We start from the raw sequence: 26,265 nt of genomic DNA on the forward strand, positions 1-26,265 counted from the left end.
ACTGCCTGAAAAATGCCAAACAAATTCTCTTAAACAGCCAAAGAAATTCCCCAAATTCCCATGATAATACAAATTTTACCCCAAAACTTTCAAGGAATCCCTCCAAAGATAGAAACATATCCTTAAAATATTCAGGACAATTCCCAAACATTTCCATTTCAAATTCAATTTGAAATTCAAGAATTTCATATGAAATTCTCCCAAAATTTCTAGAAACTTCCATGGACATTCTGAATGATTACTTCATAAATTCTAAAAGCAGATTGTATTACCATGTTGTAGAAAAGCCTAAACCTAATGTCCTCATATGTGCATTTAGGGGGTGAGGAGGTTAATGTGTAAGTGATTACCTTTAAATACAATCATATGAAATGTTCAGAATCTGTTTTCCTCTCCTGCTGATAGAACTCTTCCTATGAATATCTCTACAGCATTACCCTACCTAGAGTCTCGAGGCCTGACATCCCCTTCCATAATAAATCTATAGTATTAATTATAAATGCATGTTAAAACTGAACATGCTGATCTGTCTGCAGAAAGACCAGCAGACTGTATATTATTAATCTGCAGCAGATTTTTACCTCAGTACAGCATGCTTTCATATCAACAGCATTTGAAAAATGAATGACCCGGGTTAAAAGTTACAACTCAAGAAGAAATGCTCCATTTGAAATTTATGAAGGAGCGAGTGGCCAAAAGTAAATGGAAAGTAAACGCTAACTCTTTTCTGAGTGGAGTGCTGAAAAATTCCTTTGACAAATGGAGACGAAATGGCAGCGCTGGCACACACTGTTGCATGGGGATGTGAGGATTATTTCTGTGCAACATCGAGAACTGCAGAAATATAAAAACATTACACATGAGCATCATGCAGCAGAGCTGCATTTAATCCTGCAAAACTAAAGATTGATTTTTAATGTTTCTTTCAATGCTGAATCCCCATATTTCTGTGCATTCTTTCAGGATAAAATATTTTGTCTCTTACTAAAATGTGTGAAAAGGTTTGGGGTTACAGTTCCCCCTGTTTCAGTCTGCCTGTCACCACATTAGTATGTGTGGAAACTAGCCAAAGCATTGTTTTGTCTGCATTTGCCACATGTGTATATTTCACAAGCAGCATCCTCCAGACTGTGTGTTTTTGTGTATGTGCCGGCCCTGTCAGCTATGCCCTCTCGTCACTGCAGGGGGAAGAAACGCACCCGGGCAGCTCTGAATATAGTGGCTAGTTACCATAGTAATGGGATGGTCATACGTCTCTCCTCTCTCAGACAGTGATGGGAGTGGACAGGACACGCCGCTATGCTTTTTATCTATGCATTTGGTATTCAGTTATTTCATTCTGGAAATAAAAAATAATAATCAGAGCAGCTCCACCTCTCCTATACAGAAATAAAGAGCAGGGGTAAATAGTTGGATATGGGGTGATAATTCACACATGGGACCACAAATAATGATGTGTTTTGACTGAGTGCTTGTGATTGCAATTGTAATAGCGTGTGTGCCTGGCAGATATCCTCATTGGTGGAATCTTTACATGACGCTTTTCAGATGCCGTCTTGTTGTCTTTGAACCGTTCACCCTTCCAACGCTCATCCACTGTGACAAAGAGGGAAAGAAACGAGCACACACTCATATTCATGTGGTTCAATCTAGTATTTATCATCAAAAATCAAAATAACTCATTGTAATTATCTTTATTCCTTTAAATTTTCCAGGATTCCTGCCATCCAAAACACATTTCTTGCTTAGAAAACAGTGAAATTATCCCTCAAATAACCCCCTTCAGAATGGATGGATGCTTACCACCCTTAACTCTATTTCTCTTGAGCTTTCCGAGGTGATTAAAGAGGGTTAAGTGGAACATGTGCACATTTAAACACATGCTTTACTTTAAATTTGTACGCGTATACACTATTTTTGTATTTCCTCCATCATTCAGCATGTAAAAAACGAATCAGGATGATGGCTGTGGCTAACCCTGTCCCTGCTTCCCATGGCTTGTTGACATGAACCAAGGCAGTCAGGCACCAATAATACATGAAGAGCTGTTCAAAGGCAATTAGGATCAGTTGTCACGACCGGGCCCATTAATGAGTGGGAGTGTGGCAGGGGCCGGGGCAGAGGCGCAGCGCTGGCGTACGTGGCCGCCTGAGAGTCGATGCACTCTGACAGATCCAGTCCTTCCCCTGTCCTCGCCTGGTACAAGCTGATACCAGCCTGTTCCCACGTGGTGCAGCAGCAGCACGGAATAATGGAGCTCGGACTCCTGAAAATGACCGCTGCTGTGGTGGGTCAGGTTCTACGAGGTCACAGCGGGAGAGAAAAGGGGGGGGGCAGAAGGCGCGTGGCATAGGGTTTAGTGGGACATAATTACCTACGCTGCCTCTGACACTCACCAATAACTGCACACTCATCAGATTTTTAAGGTGACCTGATATGACTCCTCACATACATGTGTATGCATTCAGGGGGACAAGTGTCTAACACACGTCCACAAGCGTCGGCACTGTCCCAGGACGGAGCTATGACAATGTGTCAGAGCTCGTATACGTCCTGGGACTTGGAGTTTCATTAAAGGACGTAAAGGGAGTCCCCTTTTATGCATAAAAATGGTGCAAATGTTTGCACTGGGGTAAAAAAATTGATACGGTACAGAATCCTGATATTTTTTATAGCAGAATGGCATTGATCCATCATAAATCAAATGTATACATAGATCCCTAATAAATGCATTTTAAGATAAATACTGCAATAGTATTTTTTTTAATCTAACTGGAAAAGAAAATCCACCATTTTTGAATAAAAATACATAGTGTCATCTGCATACGCTGAGAGTGGGGTTATAATGGATTGGGCATAAAATTCTGGCATATTCATGTAATTCAGTATTGATGCACAAACATAAACTGATCCATAATTCAAGATTTTTTAAGGTCAAACTTGCAGTAGTAGTTAATCTATCTGAAAAAGAATGCAAGCTTTATTGAGGTCCGATTTGATACAAGAGACAAAGGTAGACTCCATTTTTGCATAAAGACAGTGTCATCTGCAGATGCTCAAATTTGGGTTATAATGGATGCCTACAGAATTTTGATAATGGAAGAAGGGAAGAGAAACTTTAAATGCTGTAACTACTATAAAGCAGCAGCTGTTCTATTTTTAAGTGTGTTTTTGTTTGCAATGTAAGCTGCAAAAAAATATATGATACTGTGTTCAATTAAAAAAAACTATAAAAAATTGTGGGGGAAAAAAAAAGGATGCCTACAGCATAGAATAGGGTTGGGCCATTATGATGCATTTACCTCTATCGGCATCTAATCTTATCAATCACTGATGAAATTTAAAAGTGAGAAATTTTGGTTCCGCAATTAAGTTTGTCCTCTTGAGCTTTTTTTTTTTTCCTCTCCATAGTCTCACCGACATCAAGTTTTTTAATGCCTACAGAGCTGGTGCACATTTTTCATTTTGATTTATTTCCCTCATCATGCAATTCCACTTTAGTCACATTAAGTACATCTTCTTTGTCATAATACATATTGTAAAAAAACACCAAGTGTCTCCTGAGCTAAAGAGGCTGAGTCCAGCAGAGCTGAGAGAGGAGCGCAGATGTAGACAGTCTGGTAGTTTTATGTTTTCGATGTCATTCGAAATGTTCAGGGTTCATGGCAGGCCTTCTTGAGTGTGTAGTGCCAAAGGCAACCACCTATACTTGATGGTACACTTGTATATTTTACAGATACAGAAGATATATGGGCAGGACATATCTGCAGAATTTTCATATATGGGATATCTGACTTTTTAAGCTTTTGTTTGCCAATACAGATATAATGCAGGTGCATTGTGTATTCCTTCTTATTTTAACTGGATGATTAGGATAAGTATGTGAGGCCAACTTTAATAAAAGACATCAAGGACATGTCATTTTTGGCAAAATCACAGTATCAACTGCATATGTGTTGACTGGGAGCAATAACTGGGGTAATGTACTTATGATTACGCACCAAACATAGTTCTATTCTGAGTGACATTATGAGGGAAATACTGCAAATAAAAACAAATATTTTGGGGTGGAATATATTTGCTGACTTCTTCTAAGGTCATTTGGGATGAGTTGAAAACTGTTATAAAATAGGACTTTTATTTCAGCATAACATGAGTTTGCTTTTGGTTCTTAACTTTGCATGCTTCATAAGTAAGTACGTTAGTAAGTAAACTTTATTTATATAGAACTTTTCAATGACAGAGACCACACAGTGCTTAAAATCAAGCCTGTCTGAACATGTATTTGGTTAATAAAATATATAATGCATTCCTTTATAGTAAGTCTGTCTGAAAACTATTCCTACTTTCCTGAGATAAAAACAGGGATACAAAGCTGACTAACATATCTGCTGTATCATATTAAAGTTATCCCTGTAAATGAAAAGAAATCCTAGTTTATGGTATTCTAATACTAAAGGTGAAATACAATAAAAGTGCTTCCAAACCTGGACAAAAATCAAAGAAATGTACTCAAATTTCCACAGAGTTGCATGTGTTAATGCAAACAGACTTGGGACTTATTTCACATTGGATTTTTCTAGCACTGAACAATTCGGTAATAATGTGAGATTGTAATTATACTTGACCAGTGCTGGACTGGGAAAAAAATCTGGCTCTGATCCAGCCCTTTACCCTTTGTCATACACAATGTAGCCACACTGGTCAGTCAGACCCTTGAATTTGTGCCAAAACATGTGCAGATTGACAATAAAATGAATGTCTGAGCTTGAAATCATTCCCCTAAACTTCTACAAAGCCAACAAGTAAACACCATAAACAAATCATTTAATGTGCATTTACTTTTTCACTGACTTTTGATGTCAGAGGTGCACAAGGGGGGCACAATATCCTAACTCAAGTAGAACTACAATAAAAAAAAAATAATCTAATCAACCACAAAGTGGCAGCCCATCAGGAAAATGCCTTGTATGCCAGATTACCAGTCCAGCCCTGACAATACTGCAATTTGCAATTGTGATTAAGATACATATAGGACATAAATGGTGTCGTGAGTCTTCTTGCTTGGTTATTAAGAAAAATGCAGAGAATAATGATGGTTTTGAAGTGTGTTTTTCTTGATTCAAAACATACCTATATAAAGTAGCATTAAAAATACAAAACCTGAATATTTCCCAGTACTGATTAAAAAAAACCCACAGAATTTCCAAAGTATTTAAGCATCCCCTTTGTTAAAAATAGAGCTACTTCTACAAAGTACAACAGTGGCACTATTGTAAAATCAAAGGCCTTTCCGCGGGTATTTTTGTAAACCTTTCAATACAACCTAATACAAAAATAATTGCAGCCCTTTATGCAATTATGTAATTGCAAAAGCAATTGCAGTTGCAATTAGATTAATTGTACATCACTATTCTGCACAGGCGATAAGGTTTATGTCCTGCTACTAGTGGCAATTTTGATACATGCAATGACATTGCATTATTATGTTTTCTCTTTGCTCTTTATCAATATGGTGGATATGCCAAACAACAAGTTGCATTAATATAAAGGGAAAAATTTTCAACATAGCTTTGGGGTTGCTGTGACTTGCATGTTTGAACAACAGAGAGAGGAAGATTTCAGGAGCAGCCTGACTGAAAAACCTGCAAACTTCTGCAGGGTATGTGAAAAGGGCTTTACATTGAAACAGCATCATAAATTTAATATTGCTATCTATGTGGTTATTCCTTACATTATACAAGCACACATGTTGCAGGTGTGCAGATATTTGATTCCAGCGTTTAGGTACTGATGGGTTTTGATGCTATGTGCACACTCAGTTGCACATTTAGTTAATCTTTGCACACCTCTTCATATATTTGCATGCTACTGACTGCACTTCAAAGCGTTCTAGCTGTCCTGTCAGTCAGAACTGTGTCAAAGTGAGTCACCTGTGACTGGTTTTAATGACCCAACCAGTTTACCTTGTCATACAGCCAAGGTCTATCACAAAGAGCACACAGGTGTATGTGTGTCTCTGTAAGGCCTGGCCTCAGGGCATACAGCACACATGCCATTGAGCTAAGCTCTTTCTGGGTTTGATCAGCTTGTTTTGTGTTTGTCCACTCCACGTGAAGACAGTTGACCTGAGTGTTTGGGGTAGGAAGCCTTCAGAGACAGACTCAGGTGAAGTTCAAAGACAGGAAGTGAATCGATGCTCGCTGGGGAAAGGTTGTGAGATGAAGCCAGACTGTCAGTCAAAGAATCTTTCTGACTCTCTAGACAAAAGCACGCACAAGTCAAGCATTCAGGAGAGGAAGCAACCAGGGGATTCTACGTTTGCTTTCAGTCAAATGAGAAGAAAAAACAAATCTGTGTTAACATCCTCTCCAGCTGCAAGCAGCGACACGTGCTGGAGAAAACCGTATATTTAAGTATCCTTCAATCTCCTGCCTGCTAAAACCGCTGAGCCTTCAAGACCTCATTTTTCATCGACTCAATTACTCGACAACTGTTCCCCCCCCCCAGCCTCGTCTCCCCTCCTTCCCGGCTGAAAGTGATCATTTGTTCTTTTATTAAACTTGATAACATCCCTTGCATTGTCTGCACGCCGGAGAGCCGCCCCTTACTGTTCTAGCCTCCAGCACTTCGTATTATTGGTGCATTATTTCACGCATGCCCTCCTCTTTTATCAAGCACTTTTGAAGTAATGTTAATAGACTAGAAAATTGAGACATTTATGAAGTATGGGCCGTGTTTATGAAAAAATCCATAAAGTATGACAGGGGGAGAGGTGAGATAAAAGCAAGGTTTTAATAGATTATGGCAAACAGGGGAGAGGCGTCAGATGCTGACAGGCACCTCCTCCGAGATCCCTCATATTTTATGGGATTAATTTTGTTATATTAGAAATGAAGTTAAATGTCCTAATTAATCTGTTCGTGCTGCATGAATACCTCCCTGAACACACACGCACTGTTTTTGGGCTAATTACTCTTCTGCAGTAATTGAGGTGGATGTAAGCAGGGGAAGTTTGGGGAGGTGGGGGCGTGTTTGATGTGAGGGGTTTGGGGGGGGCTGCTGAATTGTGCATTGTTGGCTTTTTACAGTGGTTTTACGGTCTGGGTGAGAATAACAAACCATAAAACTGAAGCACTTAGCTTAATTTCTGCTATTCATCATTAAAATTTTTGCTTCCTCACTTAACACGCTAGCTCATTTTTAGATGTCAACCTTGTGATTTTTCTCCATAAAGCAGGGCGGCTGTCGACACAAAAACTTCTGCTGCATTTCTTTTGGAAAAACACAGGGGCTTCTCAGTAATACAAGGATGGAGATCAGTTTGAAAATTATCTTAATTCTGTAGACGGGCAGAGAAATAAACTGAGTTGGGAGATATACTGATATACCCTGGATGAGACTACAGTAAAACAGTGTTGTTATGCTGAGAAAATGTATGCTGGTGTTGCTTAAAAAGATAGATTCCAGGCATAATCCTCTGTAAAAATACAACTATCAGGACTGTAATGACATTGCATTCATGCAGAGTGGGCCCCCTTTTGCAGCTATAACAGACTCCACTTTTCTTGGAAGGCTTTCCACAAGATTTTTGGAGTGCTTCTGTGGGAATTTGTGCCCATTCATTCCGTAGAGCATTTATGAAGTCAGGCACTGATGTTCGACAATAAGGCCTGGCTCGCAATCCCTGTTCCAGTTCATCCCAAAGGTGCTGGATGGGGTTGAGTTTTAGGACTCTGTGCTAACCAGTCAAGTTCTTCCAAACCATGTCTTTATAGTCCTTCTTTGTGCACTGGAGCACAGGTATGTTGGAACAGAAAAGGGCCTTCCTCAAACTGTTGCCACAAAGTTGAAGATGAGGCAGATGAGGGTCAACCTACACTATATGGACAAAAGTATTTGGCCACACCTATTCATTACCGAATTCATGTGTTTCAATCAGACCTGTTGCCACAGGTATATAAAATCAATTACCTAGCCATGCATTTGCAATTTGTATTCCTAAATGGATAGTTCTGAAAAGCTCAGTGACTTCATGGTACTACAATGGATGCCACCTTTGCAACAAGACAGTTGGGGAAATTTCATCCCCGCTGAACAGTCCACAGTCAACAGTAAGTGATATTGTAAAAGTTGAAGAGTTACAGAACTATAGCAACTCAGCCATGAAGTGGAAGACCATGAGTGTGGTCAACAACTGCTAAGATGCTTCATGAATGGATTTGCATGGACCACAGAAACACAACAAGCTTTCCAAAAAAAAAAAGTGGAGGCTGCTATAGCTGCAAAAGGGGGGCCAACTCCATATCAAAGTACATGTTTTTGAATACAATGTCATACAGTCCCTGTTGGTGTAATGGCCAGGGGGCTGAATACCTTAGTCCACATAGTGTTTTTTTAAATGCCGTCAGATAAATCAGAACCAGATAGTGGTTAATGGTAATGGTACTCAGAGAGAAAATAAACGTATCACAGCAGTAATGACTTTTGTAGATCCAGTGTGAAAAAAAATAAAAACATAAGAATCCATTGTATAGGATTTTTTGCACACCTTAAAGTGAAGAAGAGAAGTTTTTCCTGCTCCAACAAGCAGAGGAAATGTTTAACTTGAATTACCCCACTTCTTTCTACACCCACCCTCCTTCCGGTCTGGCATGGGTGGCCCAACTTCCCAGCGCCTCCCCCTGGCCTCTGAACTTCTCATCAAGCAGGTCAGACAAAGTTGATCTCACTGTTTTTAGACATTAAGGCTCCTGCGAGAAGATTATTCAAATGTAACCAGCCGCCTCGGCTCACTCCTGCCTTTGACGCTAATTGGCAGCGTCAGATCCACTTCCCTCCTGATGCCTCACAGTCCACTTTGACAATTTTCAAAATCCAATGCAAATCCTATCGCCGGCTTGTGCTAGACAGCCTTCACACAATATTGACTGTCACTCACAATTAGGGGGAATAAGGCAAGAGGTTAGTGTTCACCAGCAACCTGAGGCTAGCACAGTCAGCTCCTGAAACACACCCCGCAGAATCTGATCAGTGAGTATAATTTCCCGGCAAATATCCCAGGGGTGAGCCACTTACCTTAACAGGAAAGAGGAGATGTTTAACAACCATACAAGTGATAGTCTCTCTATTCAGACCTGGGTAAGCTATTGTATTTGCCTCTGTAAATGCGGCTCCAAAGGGAATGGCAGCATCAATCTAAATAGATGTGGGGGGAAAAAAATCCTGCAGTTTGAGGCTCCTGTTGTTAACTCTGACTCTGGCAAATCATAGGTCAATTTTCTTCCTGCTAAGCATAATCATCTGTTATAAGCACAAATGGATTTCTGTGTAAAAAAAGAAACCAACACTGCTGGCTAACGACGCAGGCTTTTGCCCTTTTTTGCCTTCCATTATGGCAATGCACAAAATTGTTTAAAAGCTCTTCCTGGGAAAGAAGCATGCAAACGCAGTAATAACTTTTATTTCTTTAAAAAGCATGCCATTACTCTGCTTTTCATGTACAGAGGGTTTTTTTCTGCAAAAACTGGATGTCAGAGCATCTTTTGATTGCAATGAATTGACTGGTGTAATGAAAAGTGTGATTGCTATCTTAATTAAATTATGCAAATTATGCTTTAAAGAAATGCCAGCAAATTTGCATTAGATCTCTGATATAAAAAGGTAGCAAACAAGAACCTTGATACTACAAAATGCACAAAAGATGCATGTGAAAATATTACTGTGGCAGCAAAAACATGCCAATCAGATCAGGATGCATGCAAAAACAAAGCATAAACTGGCTCACTGTTGTTGTCTCCACACCTGAGGGCTTTTACCTAAACTACTGGCATATCATGCATGAACATACAATACACCGACAGGGCCCAAGCTTTGACGTGATAAAGGTTAACTAATTCCTTAAATCAAGTCAGATCTGAGATCTGTCAGCTCACCGTGCCCTGAGAGCTGAAGCTGCATGATGTGATGTAGATAGATGAATAGATGGATGGAGTTTGAAGGTCCAGCATCCATCACATGCCAATCCCTAATGCCATTCCTCCTCTACCTCTACCAGCTCCACCCTTCATTGTGGAATTTGGCTGCAGTCGGATCCTGAAGGGGCCTGTGTGTCCTGTTCTGTCAGCAGCCATATGCTGGCTCTCAAAGCACTGAATACTCGTTGAATGGATGAACTCGTCCTTAAAGAGAGGGACGTTGGTCAGCTTAAAGCTCAGATTCTAGACATCAAGGTAAACCAGAATCACTAATCAGGGGCTGATCTCTGATCGGGCATGTTTGACATTAAAATGTAGACCCTGCATATAGGGGTCTGAGGTATTTTGTCTCTTTGAACAGTAGTCATTTGAACATTTGTAGTCCAAGCTGCTCTGACCAATCACATATTGGTTACAACCCCCTTTATCCCCTTAAACAAACCTGTGATGGCAAAGATAACAGAATTTAAATGTATAAGTCTCTCTGTGTTGACTTTGTTAGGGCTGCCCCTGTAGTTTTAAGTTTCTTTCTTCTTTCACTGAGGTGTGTCCAGTTGCTACCGAAAACACCACCATATTTCCTGACATGGGGTTTCAAAATAAAAGCACTTGGGGAAAAACATAACTACAGACATTTATTGTGAAGGATTTGTTGGACGTACCATGATTATCATTGATTTAACTTAACTGTAGCAGCAGTATCAACAGGTTTACACTTCTACAGAGTCTACAGCTGCTTTGAATCATCATGGACTTAAAGCAAGAAAATCATCAGTTTAAACCTTAAACCTTTAAACAGTTGTTTAAGCCCTTGGTGTCCAACCTGGGGTCCAGGACCCCCTAAGGGGGGTGTTAAGGATTTCATGGGGACGTGGAGCTCTGTCTGCATTGAGGTTTGTATAATTAGATTTGCACATATTAGCTTAAATCATGATAAAAACACATAAATAATTCAAACATTGGTCTTCATGGGAGAACATTTGTGTTAAGGCCATTATGTTTGGATTCAAAAAGTAAAAAAATTAAAATTGATATCAATTTGACCACATTGTCCCACACTATATCAACACTGGTTTAAGCCATTGTAATACGAGTCATTGCAGAACCGTCTTCATCCCAGCTCGTATTAAAGCTCCAAACTAATGCCTGCCTTGTGCACACAAGTTTGAATTGGTGATGATGGTGTTGTAAAAATCCATAGCATTGCAGAAGTTTACTGGAAACAGTATTGCTACCAACCAACCAGTGTCAGCAGGAGAACACAGTCCGTTATGCAAGACAACAAACTTGCAGAACTTTATCTGGGCTAATGAAATACCTGCCTCCATCAGTGCTCTAACTGTGATTTATTGATCTCTTTCAACAGATATTTGCCTTCAAGTGCAGCTAACAACTGTATCTATAAAATGTTAATGCCTGAACCACAAATCTGCTTGACACTGTGCTGTACCTATAAATAAAATCAGGAATGATTGATCCTACCTCCACTCAAAAGGCAAACATTTTAAAACTTGCAGAAAGATCTATTAAAAACTGACTTTTTGCATATGTTCATCATGATGTTTCTGTAAACTTTATTTCCCTTAATTTCAAGTAAGTCCTATTGATTTTTTAGGGCTGTACTGCTGGTGACTGCAAGTGAAGCTGCCATCTAAAGTTGAATTGAGACTCAAAAGATGAACAGTGCTACTTGGGGATGTATTTGGTGGAGAAATGATTGCCAAATGCCACACTGAAAAGGAAATCTTGCCTGAATGTTGTTTAGTCTCACCTTTCCTCTACCTGCTAATTATCTACTCATTTATCCCACAACAGCATTTTAGACTTACTTCAATCCGGTTTTAGAACAAACCACAGCACAGAGACAGCCCTGCTGAAACTTGTAAATGATGTTAGAATGATTTTAGAGGAAAATGATGTGGCAGTCCTCATTCTTCTAAACCTTAGTGCAGCTTTCCACACAACTGACCGTGAGATTTTAATCAACCGACTTGAGAAATGGGCTGGCCTCACCGACCTTGTTTTAGCCTGGTTTAGTTCTTATCTTTTTGACAGACAATGCTATGTAAGCCTCGGTGCTTGTGTGTCCTCATGATTTTAATTATGGTATCCCACAAGGAAGCATTCTTGGACCCATTTTATACTCACTTTACATGCTACCACTTGGAAATATTGTCACACATAACATCAACTATCATTTATATGCTGATGACACCCAGTTATATCTCTCTGATTCCCCTGATGACCCCCCTTCTTTGCATTCTCTCACTGCCTGTATTACCGACATTAATGTATGGATGAGCAAGAAAGAGGTTTTAACAGTTACATTCAAGCAAGCGTCACAAACTTGGGAGTAGTTTTAGATCCAGATTTAAATTTTAATCCACATTTTAATAAGGTCATAAGTACATCTTTTATCCATCTAAGAAACATAGCCAAAGTAAGACCCTTTTTTAACACAAAAAGACGCTGAAATTTCAATTCAGGCTTTTATTACCAGCTGTTTGATTATTGTAACTCTCTTTTTACTGGACTACCCCAAAAGTCAATAAAAAAACACAGCTTATTCAGAATTCTGCTGCAAGAACTTTAACCAGAGAGAAGGGAGTTGACCACATTACCCCCTTTTAAAAAATCTGCATTGGCTTCCCGTTTCTTTTAGAACCGATTTTAAAGTTCTTTTTAATTGTTTTTAAAGCTGTACATGGCCCTGCTCCTCCATACATCACAGACCTCCTTTCATTTTATGTCCCTGGTAGACCCCTTAGGTCCTTGACTGCTTCACTTTTAAAGTTCCCACATGTGACCCACACAAGCAATGGGGAGAGATCTTTCTGTTTCTATGCCCCAAAACTTTGGAATTCAATCCTCCTGGACATTAGACTAACCAGCTCTATCGACGTTTTTAAAAGAAAACTGAAAACACATCTTTTTAATTTGGCTTTTAACATGAGGTATTATTTTACTGTTCTTTAATATTTTCACCTCAGTGTTATCATTTTTAATCCATTGTTTTGTATTTTATTGACTTTTTAATTTTTTTGTATCTCTACTGTATTGATTTTATTTCCTCAATTTGTCTTATTCTATTCCCAACTATCTTTTGTTCTTTTTGGTTTTTATTGATCTTTGCTCTCTGTCTGTTTCTTGTAAAGCACTTTGGGCTACATGTCTTATGTATGAAAGGTGCTATACAAATAAATAAAGTTGAGCTGAATTCCACTTACTCCATGTCTGCAGCATGCAGCCAGTGCAGCAGTTTTGCTCTGAACAACAGCATTCGCCCATGTGAAACCTGAGTGTCAGGGGTCTGCGATGACCCAGCCAAACCATCTTGAAACACACCAAGGGGTTTAATGCACATGCAAGTTAGAGGGTGAGCCAAAACCCTGTGGCACAACGAAAGCGAGGGCTGGCGCATGCCAGTGATCTATGCTTGGACAGGGCAAAGCCAGAGGAAACTCTGGTAGAGGCCAGTAGTAGTCCTGATAAGCAAATCCGTCATCCTACCTTGGTACAGGGGCAGAAGACTAAACCTTCTTGTAGCTGGTTCCTTCTTAAGTTTCCCTCAGGACAGCTGGCAGTCAGAGTCTCACAGTTTTATCTGGTAAAGCAAATGATTAGAGATCTTGGGTATGAAACTATTCCAACCTATTCTCGAACTTTAAATGGGTAAGAAGCACGGCTCACTGGCTTGAAGCTGAGCATAGAAACTGAGCTGCCTAGTGGGCCGATTTTGATAAGCAGAACTGGAGCTGCAGGATGAACTGAACGCCGGGTTAAGGTGTCCGATGCCGACATTCAACAGACCCCAGAAGAGGTGCTGGTTGATAGAGTCAGCAGGACAGTGGCCATGGAAATGTGCTATAGAGTGTGTAATCCTAAAAATCAAAACAAAATCAAATAGATAAAAATGTGCTTCTCTGATTGATGTTTTGGGCAAAAGCATAATGGAAAGAAAGTCTGCTAACTACACCAAAAAATACGCATAATAAATGGTATCCATTCCCAGAATAATATAAGGTTATAAGACATCAGCGACTGCTGATTGGCCATTTCCTCTGTTAAGTCATAACTTCACCACTCCCATAGAGCTGATAAAAAAGAAACACCTCTGATTAAATTCACTGGACATGATTAAAAACACAAATTTGTCCTGTAATTGTTTCAAGCTCCATCCCCCTGTAGAGCTGGAGTCCTTTGTAATTACTCAATTTTCTCCTGGGATAGTAAATGTGAGGAGCTGCAGGTTATTTAGCCTCAGACAGCATCTCCTCTGTCACTACATCCCTTTCACCAAAGTGTCAAAAATCACAGAAAAACTGTCATCAAGATACAGTCAACATGGTAGAGCTGAGAGGAGGGGTTTGCACTGCATGCTCGCTCACAGCAAGGGGGTAATTGTATCAGTATGTAAAAACCTCTCTCTGTATTGAAGAGCTGTTAATCCATTTTTGATCAAATTAAGCCACTGTAGCTTGGATGAGGAGCAGACCCACTGAGAGGCAACGCAGGGGTCGTGTGAAGTGCCGCGCACCGCTATGAGTGAGCAAACTCTTCTCATTGTTTTCTCAAATTGCTTCGGATATGAACGATCATTAAAGGAATGAGAGATGAGACTGTTTTCCAGAGGCAACAGCACATGCCCACAGCTGACTTCAATTTCATGTCTCAATGAGACTCCATTGAGAAAATCAAACACGGCTGGCATGTTAAAAGCAAACCTGACTCTGTAGGTTTCATCTCAGGAATTCAGACTGCACAAGATCCTCTGAGCTTTAGTGACACACTGGTGAGATACGCCGTCAGGCTCTAAACGAACGGCTAATCCACACATGTTCTCACTCATAGACGGATTTGGCTGCAGGATCAAGGACAGTGTGGAGGAGATGGACACTATCCTTGTTGACAGTACCTTGACAAGTGTAATCCCATATAATACACACTGGGTAAACAAAACACCAAGCCAACCGTGCAACCACGGCCCACACTTCCTCTGCTCTGCCTTTGAATGCGACATTCTTTCTCTTTCTGAAACAATATGAAAGAAGTTTAACTCATAGCTTTACAAACAAGTGCTAAGATTCATACACAGAGCCAGATATCATAGGGATCCATATTTACATGTATACATAAAAGCAGCAACGAGAACAAACTCTCGCACAAAGCAACAATCACATGCATCTGCACGCGTGCATCTATACGTAAACAAAGACAACAAAGAAACAATGGAAGTATTTTGTGTAATCTGAGACTCTTGAAATGCTTTTTGAAAGTCAAGGGCAACAAAGCAAAGTCAGAATCACCAGAGAGAATCATCAGTCACCAAATAAATACTTTATTGATCCTTTACTTTCGTTTCAAATGTTTGAATTACTTAGCGAACAAAGAAAATAATCATTTTTGTTTGTGGCTGAGCCAACGCACCGGGATCAAAAGACTCAGTAGATGTGTTATTATCACAAGTGTATAAAATCAGTGACCTCTGATTGGTGGATGAGGGGACCAATTAAAGATCCAGCAAAGGGACTTCTCTACACTGACTTCTCTACGTCACTACATTTAACAGCACTTCTCTCTATTTTCATCGTTGCAGTCTTACCCTATAAGCCTGGCTGTAGGGCCCGATGTTGGCTGGGGCCCAGTGGGACATGCTCTGGACATGCAGGGCATCTTTCTGGTGGAAGCAGCCTTCTTCAGGTTCCTCGGTCCAGTCATGGAGAAGGCAGTCCATCTGCAGCAGCTGACCGGCAGGAAGAGGAGCCTGGACACACACCCTGAAGAGAACAGTAGAAAAACAAGTAAATACAACTTTACGGTGACTTCAGTTGGAATCAAACTGCTAAAGATGTTGCCTCAGATAAAAAATAAAACTGAGAAAGATGTGTAGGTGTGTTTGAACTTACCTGGCTGGAGGGTTTATGCCAAAGTGTTTCTTATAGACAGCGTTGAGTGGGCCGAAGTCTTCCATGCACCTCACATACAGGTGGACCAGGATAATGTCCTTCATCTTCCAGCCTCGGCTATCCAACTCACCTGCACACAGTAGACACATTATATTGCAAATCAATGTGTGAATGTATTTACATTTCTTGTTCTGTTTCATAGGTGGTTTTGTATTTTGCAACACAGAGTCCTAGTTATTACACAGAAACTAGAAAACTAGAGTGTGCACATTCAGGAAACGGCATAAAGGTGCAGGACAAGGAAATTATCAACTACAAAACAAGGGAAACAGTCTGCACAGAGTTTTTCTCCCAGTGGGTAAGGAAACATTTTCATCCACAAGATCTTCCGCAGGCCTGAGGAGAATAAAGCATTTCACAAAAATTACCAGAATCATTTTGAGTTAAGAAGTCCCAGGAGTAAAAATTTAACTTGTGTAGTATTACACTTAAACACAAGAAAATGTTTGAAACACAAAGATTGTATGAATTTCAGCATTATAACATGCTCCTGTCAGCTTTGCACTGGAAGAGGCTCTCTGGAACATCTCCTCAGTATCTGACCTTAAGTTCTTGCAGATAGCCGCTACAGTTGGTTGGGAGTCTGGCCTTAACCATCAGCACCAGCAAACACCATCATGCCTCAGATAAGACAGTTACCTTCAATAAAGCTGGTGAGAAACCCCCTGCCGAGGAAAGAGAAACAACAACAGACCTCCTCCACAAAGACTGGCAGCTGCAGGTCGACCTGGGAAAGCAGCTAGTGTTTCCACACCAAACTGCTTCAACATCACTCGGCCAGACATGATCATCACCTCCGAGGGCCCTACACTGAGTCACCAGTTACTGTTTATTTTATTTTGTTTGTTTACTGTGTTTATTTATTTTGCTTATTTTAGTTTTATTATACTGTTTTCCTTTGTTTTGTAGTGTGTAAACATCCAGAGTATGTACAAAAAGCATTTCACTGCACACTGCACCATATGATCGTGTATGAGACAAATAAAACTGATTTGATTTTGATTCGAAAAACCTAGAGGATGGGCCCTCCCCTGTCTTGTGTGTTGTATCTGTAGCATTGGTTCTAGCATCCTGGCATCCTTTTGGACCTGAAAGTGTGTCAAACTATTACTGGTTCTAATGTTGAAAATTATTCATTTGTGCTACTTTTTAACCCCTGTTCAACTCATTTTCCACCCATTTTGCTACTCCTTTATCTGTCACCCTTTTCTGCCACCTTTTTTCCACTTCTTGCATCTCTTAACACATTGTTGCCTCTATGTCCATTTTGACCATTGTTTAGCCACTTTTTACAGATTTTAGCCGTTTTTCCCCTTTTTAGTCTACTGTTTTTCCCAATTTTAACTTAGTTTTACCACCAAATGCCCATTGTTACTACTGTTTTGCAACATTACACCCATTTTTCTACCTTTTTGGCACTTTATCCAATTTTTGCTGCTTTTTGCCTATTTGACCGCCTGTCATTTAACACTTTTAACTAATTTTTGTTGCTTTATGCCCATTTTGTGCCAATGTTTGCCCCCTTTTTTTGCTAATTTTAACCTATTTCTGCTGCTTTTGGCCAGTTTTAGCTCATTATTTTGCATGATTGTAATTATTTTCCATTAAAGTTGTTCCTTCTACTCTGTAATCTGTCAATCCGGTGGTTTGTGCACATCATGGCTTAGCATGAAACTATGAAGTTCAATATGTCCATCCACATTGTCAACATCACCAACAGAAACTAGGTAATCCTGTTTTAAGAGAAGAGGTTTACGTTTCGAAAAAGGCTATATATGCTGTACTACAGCATAAACAAATATAATCCATTTTTGTTGCCTCGACAAGATTATTCAGGTTAGAAATAAAATGTTACTACAGCTTAACTTTACAATATATCATTATTTTGCTGACCTCCATGTTCCCCCAATTTGGATGGGACCCAGAAAGCTTTCCCCTGTATGCATAACCTCTATTATCACACTTTTACACCACTAATGCCATCTTATCACAGAATATTAAATAAAACTTGCATAAAAAGAGGTTTCTCAAAGAAACAAATAGTACATTTTTAATAATATCCACATTTGCAATGTTTGCAAAGGCAAAATATTTTTTGAACAAACAGAATTGCTAAACATCCTTGTTTCTAACTGGTCACAAATTTCCTGGAAGTGTTTTTTTTTTCAGCCTGGTGGTTTTGTTTGACCGGAGTTTAACTTATTCTAGTGTATTTACTTTGTTTTTCTTTTTCTTTTGTTCAGTTTCTTTTTTTGTATCACTTCAGTTGTCAATGTTGCCCTCAGAGTCTGTGTCAGTGTAGAATCAGAAACAGAAGCCATAAAGTTTTTCTGTTCAGTCAGTTAAATACTATGACTGCTGTGCATAAGAGGTGGTAAATTGAATTTTTTGGGCACTTGAATAAATTGAAACTGCTTTGAAGAGTTAAAATGCTTTGTCCCCTTATACAGAGTGCATAAAGTATGACTCAATATGTGTGCACATCGTAGGCTTTAGATGCAAACACAGGCACGACGGCTCAAAGCAAAGCCTTTCTCCCTACAACCATTTGAAAGAGCTTCAAGTTTGTTTTTCCTTCGCCAACACTAGCGTCTCAGACTACTTCGCCCTCATACAAAGAGGTTGTTCATTAAATATTAACTTGTTTAATATTGTCTCTGCACTGTGAAGGCTGTTCAGTCGAGCACCACGATAAACATTAAATATGCTTTTCATCTTTCGCTCCTCTTTCTCCATCAAAAAAGAAAGAGAGGGGGTAAAGAGACACAGATACACTGTAAAAGCATGCACTTTTAAACTTCTGCAGGGCAAAAGCGATAACCCACCCAACATGACTCCGCTATGTGTGGAGATGCTTGCTTTTGTTTAATTTGAAGAGTTTGTCCTTGTTTGGTAGCCAGCACGCTATTCCGTTCTTGTGACGGATGGCATCTGTGACACGCCTGCTGGGTTGACAAGCACTTTGAATAAGGGACGACTTCTCCAGCTTGGCCACACCTTCTCATGTGTCTTTAGCAAACACAGCAAGGAGAAAGAAAGAAAGAAAGACGCCCCAGGGACAAAGAAGTTTTTTCCCCCACTCTATTGAGTTTTTGTGGGTTTAGTGGGGAGTTTCGTTAAGAAAATCCTGCAGAATGTGTTTCACTGAGCCTCTTCAATCACCCCTGGACAAAGAAATTCTGTATCAGCTACCCTTGATCATATCAAAGATGTCAACTTTATCCAATCGAAGAAAACATGACTTATTAAAGGTTATGAGTTTTTTAATGTCTGCCCTTTTCTTTGGCAATTTATGAGAGGCAAAAATGAAATCTGTTGCAGACTCTTAGATATTGTTCTTCAAAAAGCGTTCGATCTCTTGCTCAGTACTTTCTCTCCCTGTAGCAATCAGCACTTCCTGGACTTTTAAAAGTGCATTTTTTGGGTGCATAAGAATAAAACAAGAGAAAACTGCAAGGTATTCTCTATTAAACAATTAAAATGCCTTCAAGTTTAGAGCCATGGCCTTTAAAACACACTTCAATGCAAAGGCTTGATCCTGAAACACCTTGATATTTGTTTTTAAAGACTAAACGGCCATGTCTTCAAAATAATGGAATTTCAACTGTGTTAAAGAGACTGCCCTAGAGTTTTTCTTTCTCTTCCTTACTTTGCAGTTGGGTGAAAGCTGTTGATGTCTGACCCTGGATCCCAGGCTCTTGGCTCTGAAGGCCGTTGATGCCGGAAATCCACTGAAAGCCTTTGGAGCTCCTGGGTGAGCAGGATGGAGGAAGATCTGCAGGAAAAGATGCAGAAGAGGAAAAGAGTTAGAAGGTTGATATTTTACCTGTATATTGATTTTATAAAACAATCATAGTCAATACAATCGTGCTTTTACCTATTTTTTTTTTTTTTTTTTTACAAAAAAACCCTCTTTAACGTCAAACTTAAAACAGATTTCTACAAAGAAATGTGAATTACATAAAAATATATAATATATAAATATTCATCCTTTTTAGCGACTGATACAATTCTAGTGCTAGTCGTCACACAGTTAGTGAAATGCCAGTGTAAGGTCACAGCACAGCATCTCAATTGGATTTAAGTCCGGATTTTGACTTGGCCACTCAAAAACCTTAATTTTTTTTTTTTTAAGCCATTCAAAGGATTTGATTGTATTTTTGGGTTGTCCAGCTGCAAAACCCAAGAGCACTTGAGCTTGAGGTTCATGACTGGGTGTTGGCCTTCAGGACTTTCTGGTAGACAGCGGAATTCTTTGTTCCATCAATCACAGCAAGTGGTCCAGGTCCTGAAGCAGCAAAGCAGCCCCAGACCATCACACTGACACCACCATGTTTGACTGTTTGCATGATGTTCTCTTTATTAAATGCTGTGTTATTTTTACGCCAGATGTAACGAGCTGCACACCTTCCAAGAAGTTCAACTTTTGTCTCATCACTCCACAGAATATTTCTCCAAAATTCCTGGGGATCATCAAGATGTTTCTTGGCAAATGTGAGAGGAGCCGTTGTGTGCTTTTTTTGTCAGTAGTGGTTTTGGCTTTGGAACTCTCCCATGATGCCATTTTTGCCCAGTATCTTTCTTATGGTTGAGTCATGAACTCTGACCTTAACTGAGCCCAGTGAGGCCTACAGGTCTTTGGATTTGGTTCTGGGTTTCTTTGTGACCTCCTGGATGAGTTGTCGCTGCACTCTTGGAGTAATTTTGGTTGGTCGACCACTCCTGTGAAGGTTCACTACTGTTCCCAGTTTTCTCCATTTGTGGATAATGGCTCTGACTGTGGTTCGCTGGAGTCCCAAAGCCATGGGAATGGCTTTATAACCATTTCCAGACTGACAGATTTCAATCACTTTGTTTCTCATTTGTTCTTGAATTTCTTTGGATTGTGGCAGGATGTGTTTCTTTTTAAGATCTTGTAGCCTAATTCCCTTTGTCTGACAGCTTCTATTTAAGTGATTTTATGATTCAACCAATCTGGTGGTAATGGTAAGGCCTGGGTGTGGCCAGTTAAACTGAACACAGCTTTCCAAGAACTGTGGTTAATCACAGTTAACTCATGACTTAACAAGGGGGACAATTACTTTTTCACAGAAAGGGGGCAAATGCTTTTTCATGGCACTGTATAGGAAAATCCTTGAGGACAATCTTATTCAGCCTGCAAGAAGACTACGCCTTGGTAGAAGACAATGACCTGAAGCATAAAGAGAGCTATACAAAAATGATTTAAAGACATCAAGATGAATATTCTGGAGTGGCCAAGTCAAAGCCCAGATCAGGAAATGTTTTGAAAAGAAGAATGGAGTAAAATTGCAATTATATTGACCATGATAGATTTATAAAAAATAATAAAAAGGCAAAAAATTCAAGGGGTTGAATATTTTTATAGGCACTGTAAATGTATATTTTCTGCTGTTGTTGTTGACCAGGCTGACATAAGAAGTCCTTTTCTTCTTGATTTGGAAATTGACAGGCTTTATGCCAACCGTCCAGGCTCATCATGCTTAATCAAGACTTTTAGTTTGTACAAAATAAGTAATTTCTTATCTATTTTTAGATCTAGCAAGTATGCTATAGGGGAGTTAATGGATGCATAGGTGGTCTGTGTCACAGAAGAAATGGATTCACAGACTGTCACAAAGATACTGCTGAAATGACAGCGCTTGTCAAACAGTCACTCAGAAACACTAGCATCATGATGCCGGCCGCATGACACAGATTCAGTGGGCAAACGCAGCACACAGACATCCTCTGACACACAAACACTCAAGCATGCATGTCAGCATGTGCATGTTTCACCATAAATGAGTCTCACCGTGGCCCCGCTGACAACTAAGGTCACAATTTGATGTAAATTCTTGCCGGTTGTCTTCAGCTTGATCAGCATATTCCACCTCCTCAGTCATCTTGTCGATGGCGCTCTGGCAAGGACAACTACCATGGGGCAGAGCTCTCGCCACCACATCCTGCAATAAAGCACCACAGGGAATACATCAGGGCCAAACGCCCACCAAAGAGCGCTCAGCCTTTTGCAAAGACAGACAAAATGCTGTATAATTAGTCGGCTTTTTTTTTTTGTTTTATTTTTTTCAAATACCCCACAAAGCTGGCTGAGTGTCAGTCTTTCGTGACAAGGGCCCAGACAGACATAACTTCAAGGTGAATGAATATGAAACAACCAAGTAACATATTCACAGTTGAGGCGGTGTTTTCTGATACTGTAGATTCAATCATGCAGGCTGTCAGTCAAACTCCTGACTGGATGGTTGAGACATGTTTTGGATTTCACTCTTCTTTTTTCTGTTTACTTATACTTTGTCTGCACTTATTTAAATAACAAATCATAACCATTCTCTAAGGCGTACATATTACCTGCCAAATCCTGCTGGGCCATCACGCATTTAAATACATATTTCATATCTCTTCAACGGCCCCCTCCTCGCCTTGCCCAACACTCATTCAACCCCCCCCTCATCTGCTGTCAACCGCATTAGGCCATATGATAATCAAATTAATTATACTTCAGCCCCTCTCTCCTGGCCAGCATGAAAAATAGCTTGACTAGCATTAACGGAGGGCAAATGATGGTGGTCCTTCCCCACCCCCTGAGCCCGGTGCGGTTTCCTCTAGTGCTGGTGTCACCGCGGATCTGTCACCCTGACGAGAAAAGCTTCAGAAGGCTGAACCAGGGCAGGTTCTCCCCTGGTTGCCCCCTCTCCCTCTCATCCTCCCCTCCTCGCAGGCTCTGGATCTCCCTTCGCTCTCCCCCTTGCATCCTGGGGGGGCTGTGTGTTTGTGTGATGGGGGTGGAAGCGGGAGAGAAAAATATATAGCTGTAGGGGTGTAGTGAGGCTGCAGGGTCATGGAGGTTGTGGGATGGGGGTATGTTTTCTGTCCATAACAGTCCCAGCCCCCCATCCAACATGCAGATACACACACACAAGGCTGCAAACAGGGATGCACTTGCACATAAACAAAATCAAATGCACACATTAGTGTGCAAATAAACACTTGCGAATCACACGCTTTTACCGTGAAGACATGTCTGGTTACAGGCGAGAAGCACCCCCAAGTGTAACTCTTACTGTTAACTCGTTGCAGAAATATAACAGCATTCAAGCAGGAAAAGTCATCAACAAGGAGGTGTATTATCCAACCAGACAGTTTAAACCACAGTAATTAAAGCCACACATAAAGGAGACTGAATTTTGACCATAATTAAGGATTATAAAGCTGCCTGGTCTTGCAGGGAAAGTACAATGTTTCCAGTGTCACTCTTCTCATCTGTGATGCCCCGATTAACTCCTTCCAATATACCAAAAGCCAATTCCCACTAACCCTCCCCGCAACCCCCCTCCGTCTGCGTCCGCTTAGCCAGCTACCTGAATGCAAAGAGCCTTAATGTGAGCGGACATGTTTATTAAGCTGGGCCTAGTTTGGGGCTGCAGTGAATATTGCAGACGTCAAAGTAGGCCATGTGGAGCTAGAGGAGAGAGAGAGAGAGCGAGCCAGAGCGTGTGCCGGAGAAAAAAAGGGAGGCCCCTCTGGAGGTCGAACTGAACCGTGCCCTACAGTGCTGTGTTTCTCTTTCTGCTCCACAAAGTTATCAGACACCAAGAGGTTTTTGTTTAATCTGACCCGAAGGGAGTCAAACTTTTGTGGTGAAAATGATCGTTTCCTGATTGAGCAATATTGATTTATTTGCAAAACAAAGATACAGTTGTGGACTCTTTCAGAAGTTTGACTCACGCCGTCTTTGCTCTCTGTGTGCATGGCGGTGAAGCGAAGGTAGCCAACTGGAGCAAAGGCATCTGCTGAGTGGATCACTGTCTCTGCTGCATCGCTGCACACAGACACATAGGAAAAGTTAGGCAGGCAGAGAGGAAACTCTTTGAAAACTTACAGCGGCCACACAAATATAGAGTACAACTGAAGTGTAAAACTGACAAATTACAACCATGTTTTCTAAAAAGTTGGGACACTAAATTGCAGATCAATACAAGATTAGAGAACATCAAAACACCATTTCATTAAATATAGAAAAAATACAACCAATCAAACGTTAAAACTAAGATATCTTATTGTTTTAAAAAAATTACAAACCCATTTTGAATTCACAGCAAAATTTTAAAATAGTTGGGACAGAGGCAGCCCACAGAATTGGCTGCACCCCTGAAAAACTGAGAGAATGGCCTTTCCCTGTGGTGATTTATTGATGAAATCAAAGTATGTGTGTCAGATCAGTAGCACTGGTGCTAGCATCATGGCTAACAGTTACTTCATTTTGAACAGAGTTTCAAACTATTATTGGGCTCTGATGTTTTAATTATTTATTTGTGCCACTTTTTAACCTAGTCTGCCACGTTTTCCAACCATTATTGCCACTTTTGGTCAATTTTTGTAACTTTTCTGCCTTCTATTTGAAACTAATTTGCATTCTCTCTCCTTTTAGCCACTTTTTTGAAGATTTTTATCTTTTTTGCCTTTGTTTGGCAACTTCTCCCATATGTTATTTTTTGCCTGTTTGACCCATTATGCCATTTTTTTACCCATATATGTAACTTTTTTGCAAATTTTTGTCTTTTTTGCCCCTTTCAACCATTTTTGTCACTTGTTACCCCTTTTTGCCACTTCTTGCCTGTTTTTTTGCCACTTAATGCCCATGTTTTTCCTTTGATCAACCATTTGTGCCATTAACCTTTGCCCCTTTTCACCCCTTTTGTGAATTTATGCCAATTTTTGCAGTTTTTACTTTTGTGCTTTGTTTTTGCCAATTTTGATTTATTTTTCCAGTTTTTGGCCATCTTTGTAATGTTTTTGCCACTTTATGCACATTTCTGCAACTTCTTATTTGCTCATTTTAGCCTTTAACCACCATTTTTGCCACTGATTTTTGCCACTTTTCACCCATTTTGCCACTTTTTGCCAATTTTTGTACCATTCAGGCAACATTTTGTACTTTTTCCCATTTTGACCTATTTCTTTCCACTTTTGGGCCATCTTTATAATGTTTTTCCAATTTGTTGTATTTTTCATCAATTTCTTCTTGACACTCTATCCCATTTTTGCCTTTTATTACCCACTTTTCTACAGATTTTTGCTTCTTTCACCCTTTTGTTGCCACTTTTGGCCCACTTTGTCCCATTTTTTTCCCCCAATTTTCAGCCATATATGTATGTATGCCATTTCTTGCCTATATTTGACATTTTTACTCCACCAAGGAGGTTAGTGATCGGCATGGTTTATTAGTTAGTTAGTTAGTAAGTTTGTTAGCAACATAACTCAAAATGTTATGGACGGATTTTGATGAAATTTTCAAGAAATGTCAGAAATGGCATAAGGAAGAACTGATGAGATTTTGGGAGTGATCCAGATCCCTGTCTGGATCCAGGAATTGTTTCAAAGGATTCTTTACTATTGAGAGATAGGGCTAATGACAGAGGTCTGCGCTCTCTGAGTGCTTTTCTAGTTTACCACTTTTGTCAATTTTTTGTCTCTTTTCCCAATTATTCAGTTCTTTTTCAAAACAGAGTGGTCTCAGTTTCATTTACTTAATTTTCTGGCTCCTAAAATTTGTGCAGATTATGGTCTTGCCATGAAGTCTGAAATGACTTTCCTAATCATTCATTCAATCGGATTTAAATGTAAGGGTTTACATTTTGAAAAGGCTATATTGTACAACAGCATAAATAAAAATGCATTTGTGTTGCTTTGATAAGATTATTATTCAGGTAAAAGGTAAAATATCAACATTGCCCCCCCCTTATGGGCAGCCTTAGACAGAGGGAACCAAAGTTTGTGTTACTGCTATACTCACATTATGATCTTCTTCTTGAAGAGGGGGCAATCAAGGGTGAAGGTTTCATATTCACCTCCTTCTCCACAAACGTGAACTCCATACTTCTGGGAGAGCTGAGCAGTGGAAACAAACAACATATTGAAATATTTAAACCTCTCTTACAGCAAGCTATACACTTTCACTTATAACTTTAATTCTTTAAATCCAGTTTCAGTATTGATTGTGTGTATTAGCTTGTTTTATGCATTGAAAGCACATCACCAAAAAAGGCAAGTCTCACATGTTCAATTAAAAGTTTTATATAAAATGTGTTTGATAAAAAATACATAAAAAACTAAATCTTTTAGGATTCCCATGTCAAGTTTATCCAGACAAGGAAACACTGGATGTTACATTACAACGTTTTGGTCGCTGTACCTCATTGTTTTGAACTGAGGACTCTGTTTGATAAAGAACTGCACTCCAGGAGGTGTATTTACAAGCCCAGTTCCAAAAAAGTTAGGGTGCTGTGTAAAATGTAAATTAA

At 39.9% G+C, this 26,265-nt stretch overlaps 1 protein-coding gene across 2 annotated transcripts in view; it reads right to left on the reverse strand.

The window, feature by feature from the left end:
• dph6 (diphthamine biosynthesis 6) overlaps window positions 1–26,265 on the reverse strand; it is a 106,988-nt gene that overhangs the window by 30,096 nt on the left and 50,627 nt on the right. For both annotated transcript variants that reach the window (XM_041812162.1, XM_041812163.1), the window contains 6 exons: window positions 25,758–25,852; window positions 23,690–23,783; window positions 21,756–21,906; window positions 19,593–19,718; window positions 15,884–16,013; window positions 15,580–15,754 (listed from right to left, as the gene is read on the reverse strand). In XM_041812162.1, the coding sequence (XP_041668096.1) occupies window positions 15,580–15,754; window positions 15,884–16,013; window positions 19,593–19,718; window positions 21,756–21,906; window positions 23,690–23,783; window positions 25,758–25,852 (771 nt within the window). The remainder of the gene's footprint in view (window positions 1–15,579; window positions 15,755–15,883; window positions 16,014–19,592; window positions 19,719–21,755; window positions 21,907–23,689; window positions 23,784–25,757; window positions 25,853–26,265) is intronic.

The sequence above is a fragment of the Cheilinus undulatus genome, linkage group 18 (genome assembly GCF_018320785.1).
Source record: "Cheilinus undulatus linkage group 18, ASM1832078v1, whole genome shotgun sequence".
Classification (NCBI taxonomy): Eukaryota; Metazoa; Chordata; class Actinopteri; order Labriformes; family Labridae; genus Cheilinus; species Cheilinus undulatus.